Source organism: Anarrhichthys ocellatus, unplaced genomic scaffold (genome assembly GCF_004355925.1).
Source record: "Anarrhichthys ocellatus isolate YVR2014 unplaced genomic scaffold, GSC_Weel_1.0 scaffold5, whole genome shotgun sequence".
NCBI lineage: Eukaryota > Metazoa > Chordata > Actinopteri > Perciformes > Anarhichadidae > Anarrhichthys > Anarrhichthys ocellatus.
In genome coordinates, this window is record NW_022280035.1 from 8,226,847 (window position 1) to 8,234,120 (window position 7,274).

At 39.0% G+C, this 7,274-nt stretch overlaps 1 protein-coding gene across 1 annotated transcript in view; it reads right to left on the reverse strand.

Moving 5' to 3' along the window:
• Window positions 1–2,507: 2,507 nt before the first annotated feature.
• The window catches only part of cables2b (Cdk5 and Abl enzyme substrate 2b), a 27,181-nt gene continuing 22,414 nt past the window's right edge, over window positions 2,508–7,274 (reverse strand). Inside the window, exons 6-10 of the mRNA XM_031844946.1 lie at window positions 7,128–7,225; window positions 5,534–5,640; window positions 5,253–5,372; window positions 4,691–4,775; window positions 2,508–3,600 (exon numbers count right to left, since the gene is read on the reverse strand). Of these exons, the coding sequence (XP_031700806.1) occupies window positions 3,448–3,600; window positions 4,691–4,775; window positions 5,253–5,372; window positions 5,534–5,640; window positions 7,128–7,225 (563 nt within the window). The 3' untranslated portion in view covers window positions 2,508–3,447. The remainder of the gene's footprint in view (window positions 3,601–4,690; window positions 4,776–5,252; window positions 5,373–5,533; window positions 5,641–7,127; window positions 7,226–7,274) is intronic.

Consider the following 7,274-nt stretch of genomic DNA (forward strand, 5'->3'; position numbering starts at 1 on the left):
GGGGGGGGGGGTTAAATGTCATGCAATAGTGGAAAATGACTTAATTTCCCTGCATTCAAATTGTTTGTCTTCGACCAACTGTCTAAAGGTAACGAATCCTCACGTTTGGGAAGCTAAAACCAGCAAATATTCAAATACTTTAGCTTTAAAATTTAACAAAAATGATTATTGAGGATTAAAATAGTTACACATTGATTTTCTTTCAGTCGATTTATCCAGTAATCCACTCTGTCACAACTTTAATCTGCATTTAAAAAAATATTACATTCATTTATATTAATTTTAATAATTACAATGCAGTTTTAGTTCAAACTCATGCAAAACTATTTCCTCGCATTAGCTCACAACAATTAATTGACTAGAAAAAAAAAAAAAAGTAGATTTTACTGTGATGTTACACAACTTGATTTTCAAGAGTGTGCTGCATGATGAACCAGAATGAATGGCAAACAGTGGCTGCATGGAAGGAAAGACAAATATAATATAAAAACTACAACATGGTTTTGCAGCATTCAAATGTTTTAAAATTTGAATGTCAACGTAATGAATGAAGCCTCGAACTATTCGGTACAGCCTTTATTGGCTAATTCAAGCTAATGAAACGGTCATTCCCTTCTTCCCACTTGGTGTTTTTGAAGATGATTGCCGCTCAGAGAGGAAAGAACATTTTGTTTGAAATAACCAAAACGAAACCTACAGCTTTATGCTACAAAACAACCTGAAACACGATACCATGCGAGTATCCATCAGCTCCTCTGCTCCAACACTCAGACTCCAAAATACAACAAAGTGCCTTTAACACACACAAGAAAACAACATCAGAGGAAGACCATTGAAGGGAAACCTCCAGATGAAGAATCATATTTTAAAACCAGAACCTTGTTTCCAACAGAATTATCTGCTTTGCATCATCGGCTCAGAGTTTCATCGTAAACATGATTCTTCATCCGGAGGATTATTAGCAATAAATACATCTCAGTGAATCGGTCAGATTTCAATATACAATAACATACTTTACACATTTAATGTAGAAAAATATTATTATCCTCGTTACTTAGTGATGAAATTAAGAGTCAGGATCGTGAAGCAAAAAGGCAAAGTGCAAAAACAACAGAGGCCCGACAGGAAGTGCTTGTGCTGTCGTCTCTCCTCCAACATGGCCGTCTGTAGGAAATGGTGACCACTTTGGTTTTGGATAAAGCAGATTTTACTGCCAGAGGAGGAAAAACAGGCACAAACCACCTGATAGAGGCCTCTGGTTAAATATCTGTCCCTTTATGATACAGTAAAATAAAAAATAACAGAATAAATTATATTTGAGTTCTTTCTAAGGTAGTTTATGAACAGGAAGGTCTTGTTGGTACTTGATGTTGCCTCAGGAAATCTGTAGCTACAGCAAGTTGCCTTCAAGAAACACGAATAACGTCTTTGCAGTTATTTCCACCTTTACAAGCTGTCCTGTCCCAAAAACATAATAATAATAATAATAATAATAATAATAATGCTGACCGTCGTTACAGGCCTGTTGTACCTTAAGTGAGCTGGTGTGTTTGTTTCAGGGCTTTGCTTCACAGCCTCCATCCGTAATTTATTCTCTCAATATATTCATTAAACATTGGTATATAAAATGTAGGTTAACATATTCAAATGGTTTGTTTTGTCAGAACAAGAAAACCAGCAAACGTTCATATTTGATTCAACATGGTATCATAATGAGTTACATCGCTTTGGGACATGAGAGACCCTCAAAAGGAAACACCTGTTGCGTCCCCCAAACTTGGGCAAAAGAAGGAATCGTTCAGGTTGCATCTGAAGAAGCCTTGAAATGCAGAGCATGTCGGACACGGTGTTTATATGACAATGACAGTGATGCTGTGCATGCGATGCATCTGTTGCTTCTTCTCATCATCACAGCATGTTTCTGAGGATGCACTGCTTCTCTGTGACCACCAGAGTGAGCAGCCATCTGCTGGTGGAGGGACGACAACATCAGAGCAAGACAGAGGTGAAAATACAGAGGAGAGGTGGAGATAAAGTGTCCCGTTTGAATCCCTGGATCCGGACGGACGAAATAGAAAAACAACCAAAATTCAGGTGCCCTTAGGCAAGGCACTTAAACATCGTAATATTTGTTACAGTAAAGCGGGCTCATGATAACCTACCCCTCGATAAATGAAATCACGTTCAGAGCAGTGAAGAAGCGATTGAGTGGTGGTGTAAACATCTTCAAGAAACAAGCAGAAGCCTCGAAAAATCATGCCGATAATTCAGAAAAAAGCCGTCTGGACGTTCAGAGAGAACAAAGGATGTAACATCAGGACTGCACACAGAAAAGTGCTGACGCAATGTCATTAATGCAAGCGAGAGTCCAAACTAAACTCCTGACCAGTGAAACCAGTGTGAAGAGAGGACAGGATGCAAGGAAGCGCTGGGAACTGCAGTCACCACAGTGCTCGATCAATTCCCTCCCATGGATGTATTGCTTAAATTGAATCTCACAACAAAACATTATACAATAAGTGAATGTTGTTCAAATCTTTGCTATATTTGCTGAAAACACTCGGCACTATTGATTTAAGATGCTTTGAAAAGCAACGATTGTCAAATGCACAAAACGTTTTGTTGAGTAACTGTCATGTCAGCACATTTAAACTAAAGTAAGGAAGGTTATTTTCAGCCTTTATCTCCAATTTCTTCGTTCTCACAGTCTCAGTGTCTTCGGCCCACAGTGTTACACAAACAGTCAACTCTAAAGTTGTCAAGAAATTTGGGAAATTGTAATTTTGGAAACCCCATGGCAGTAATTTGATTGGATGTGAATATGAAAGTGTTTTTTAAAATGGCTCTTCTGATTAGATTTAGTTTGGAAATAATTTTCTCCACTGATTTGAAAAACTGTGAAGCTATCCTGTAAAACTTGAAGAGGTTACAGGTGCAGCGGTAAAACTTGAAGGGAAACCTTTGGATTTTTTGGGCCAATAGTTACTCACATTCTCAAATGCAGAAATTTCTGAAAGGATTACTCAACACAGTTTAACAAGCGTTCCACATAAACTCAGATTTAACCAAAATGATTAAAGTTTCAACCAGCAACCCTTAGAGAGCCGTGTTCAGCAGAGTTTCCATTACTAAGATAGTGAGGGAAACCGTACAACAACAAAACATAATTTCCTTTAAGAAAGACATGCTTTTGAGCTTTATGATGAGTGATCAGTGATTCTCGTGGTGCTGTTGAGCCAGGCATCAGTCCTGCTGCTGAACCATCGATCACAGTGTGTCGTCACTTTGGTGTTTGAGGGAGGAGAGCAGGCGATGTCTGTGCTGCCGAGCCGTTGGGCTGTCGTACTACCATGACAGTGTGGATGAGCTTTGGTGTCTGCGTTGTGAGCACAGAGGAGGAGGATCACTTCGTACCTCTGAGAGTCGCTGGAGGGAGGAATCAGCATGTCACTGCTTTGACTGCTGCAGCTGCACCAGCTTCCTGTAATGTGGCATGACTTTGCTCTCCGGTAGGTACAGCGCCATCTCCAGGGCCACCAGGATGGTGAACTCAAACGATATCAGCTCCTTCCTGCTGATCCTGAAACGCTCCTCCAGCTTCTACAGAGATGCAACACAAACACAAGCACGAGAGACACGATGCTTTCTTTCAACATGGCTTTTTAACTTTCCATTTTCTTTTTTATTGGACTATTAGAGGATGAATTTCATACCTTTTGAAGCTAAAATTCAGTGTTGAGATACAATACCTTCTTAAGGTGGCTCTGAGGTAAAAAGTGCAACTCTTAACAAAACACAAGTGTAAAAACATGTCATCAGGTATCTTCTCTTTTCACCACAGGGCCACCCTACTTACTTAAATAATGCCAAAATCAACACAATTCTGATATGACTGCATCAAAAGCATTCATTAATGGTTTAAGTTATAAAAGGTTCAAATTAAATAAATAATTACTAATAATTAGTATAAAATCTGGTAATCTGAGACAGGATTCATCATTATTATACATCCCAGTAATCAATAGATTATTTACATTAATCTGTCAACAACATGATGACGTCTTTAGAGACTTGTTTTAACAGTCTAAAACCCCAAAATAAAGTTTACAATAAAATAAAACAGTAAAACAGCAATTTCTCCCAATGGTCACATATGTTTAACATTTTCGCTTCATATTTGATGTAATTGATTGACTATTAATTGACAAATTAAATCAACATTTTGTGATAAGGCTATTAAATATGGTTATTAAAGAATTGTAACCAAGATAAGAACTGACTGGAACATTGCATTGTTGAAAAACAAACGTGTCGGTACTTCCTGGAGTAACGGAGATACTGTTTCTACCAAAAACATATTGTGATTTCTGTGCCGACGTTTGTTTTTACTTATCAGCTGACACACACGCTGATTTTTCTTTGATAAGCTCAAATTTCCACTTTACCAGTTGGGATCTGATGACAACACTACTACGTCCGATTGTTCTCTACGGTGTGCGAGGAGAGTCGTGAGCTAACTGTGAAGGACAGAAACTGACCTGCAGCTCAGAGACGCTGCAGGTCAGTTTTCCATCTGCTCAGGTAGATCAGCTTCACAAGCACCTGAGCAACATGAGCTCACTGACAGGCAGAGGTAACCACCATGATCCTATTCTGTGTGTGTGTGTGTGTGTGTGTGTGTGTGACTCACATCTATGAGGTGTTTGACCTCCTGTTTCTTGAGATCACTGCTGATCTTAGCAGCCAGTAGGATGCAGGCAGCCGACACCAACTTCCTGTAAAGCCACAGCAGTAAAGAGGAGCTCATGAGAGATTGAACTGTCCAGTCTAACAACATTCACTGTTTGTTTTGCACTGCTTTACCCCGTGGTGTATGTGCAACTAACTGATGGAAGCCAGAACTAGCTAGTTCTGGCAAAACAACATCCAAAGTGGCGTTAAAACTGTATAAATTAAAGTTATACCAAACACGGTCAATATGAAGGAGAGAATTCAGTTTTCAGTTTTAAACAGAGATGGGTCAATAATCTATAGAATGTCTTGAATAAATCATGAAAATGGTAATAGGAAAGTGTTGATGTTTCTTTTACCACTTTTATGATATTAACTAAAAATTAACACAAAAGAGAGCCACTCCGACACCACACACTGTGGACTCAACACGTACACCGTCAATTAATGTCCATATTGACGATCCATGTTGCGTATCTGTTCTGTTAAATAAACATATGAGGCTAATATGTTGAAAGTACCTGTTTTGTTTATTGAGTCGACCCTGCAGCACCAACTTCTCAAAGTAGACGAACGCCATCGCGATGGTGACGGGCTGCATACCGCAATCTTCCCCAACTACTCTCATCTCTCTCTTCAGACTGAGAGACAAAGACCGTATAAAAGTCAAAGACAGGTTTGATAATCTTACGGTAGTCTCAGCAACATGTAGAATGCCGTGCTGTATATAAAAACAAATTGAGTATTTTATTATCATAATAATGCATTTAAGCGTATTTTGTCAATTCACTTCAAATACTACCTGCGTATCTTGCTGAGAGTGAGTTTAACGTGAGGAAACTTCTCCTTAAACGTCTCGTTCATGTCCTTCTTCAGATCAGACGGTTTGACGTATTCTATGACTGTTGTCTGGAGGATGAAAGACGAGAGGAGAAGATGTAAAGTAAGACAGAGAAAACAGAACAAAGGAAAAGGAGCGGAGGAAGAGAAGAATGCATAAACAGGAAAGGAGAGATGTGTCGTCATGTGAAAGTGTAAGCACAGACATTTAAAAGTCAAACAACGGTCACTGAACCTCACGATGAAGTAAACACCGACTGCTTCACTCGGAGCACAAACTGCCAACAGTACAGCCATGCCCATGCCTGTTAAGTATCCTTGTGCTTTTATTGGTATTTTATTAAATATTAGACATCAGTTAATAAAATAAGTGTTGTGTATGTGCAGTTCACAACCTGGAACAATGTAGGTTGAATCCTGCTTCACAAAAATGAATGAATGTCTTTGTTACTGTTATAAAAGACTCTAGCTTTACAATTAGAGTGTGAGAATAATGGTGGGAGTAGTTCATCTTTTTATTTTCAGGTACACATCATAACAGAAGTCCTGAGAGGCAAGTGAACCTGGTGAACCATTTTCTAAATTGAATCTAAACTAAACTGTGAACAGGGGAAAAAAGGTTTTGCCAGGATAGACTTTCTATGTTGTGCGTGTGTGAGTTTGTTGTTGTAATACTCATTTCTGCCACAAGAAGTTGAAGTGGACCACTACACAATGTTCTTTATAGGGCTAAAAGCATTCATGATTTCCCTAACGGCAGATTAGCACCTATTGAAATACATTTAAAGCCAAGACAGATGTGACATTACACAAGTTGCTAACGGCTAACACCTGTACCTCATCTTTAGAGTACATGGAAATAATGGATCTCACCAGGGAGAAGACATGAACGCTTTAAGTAGTATTGAGAACATGTGGTAGGGGTGCACTTCAGCCTCTTTTGGACAGAAATGAGTATTACAACAACAAACACTACAAACAAATGTTTTCACCTGCCTAAAGGTTTTCTTTCCACCTGTTTCACAGATGAAACAACATATTTAAGGAACTTAGAAAGATTATCCTGTCAAAATCTATACACGCGTAAACACAGGAGAGAAAACATTTTATATCAGATTTAGAAAATGGATCACCAGATCCAGGCTTAAGTTGACGCACGCACGCACTAATGAATGTGTATGTCTTTTCTCAGGAGCGATTATTCTCTTCTCAGGGGTCTATAATCCTCAATCCTTCTTTCTCCTCTGCACTTCTGTCGTTGCATCTTTATTTTCTCTCTTCCCGTCTCTCCTTCACTTTTTCATTCTGCTCGTAGAACATTAAATATGTTGGTGCACGTTTGTTCTTAACCTCACGGTAGTGCAGTTGTCACTTTCTGGATAAAGCTTCTAAAGATCATTTTCATCCCTACAAAACGCTGGTGTCATCTGTCGTCACGCATAAATAATCCCTGGATATTTACTGCTGATACATGTTAGGTTAGGAGAATTGTAATCAAAATGTAGAATGATATGTAATGAAGCACATTCTTGAAATAATCTAAAAGTGTTTTTTACCATGTAGGAGGCGAAGATCAGCACCCGTTTGTGTTTCCCACAAGGCCACTGGGGGTCACTGAGGAGGTTAGGGTCGTAGTCTGTCACATCTTCAAGACCTACACACACACACACACACACACACACACACACACACACACACACACA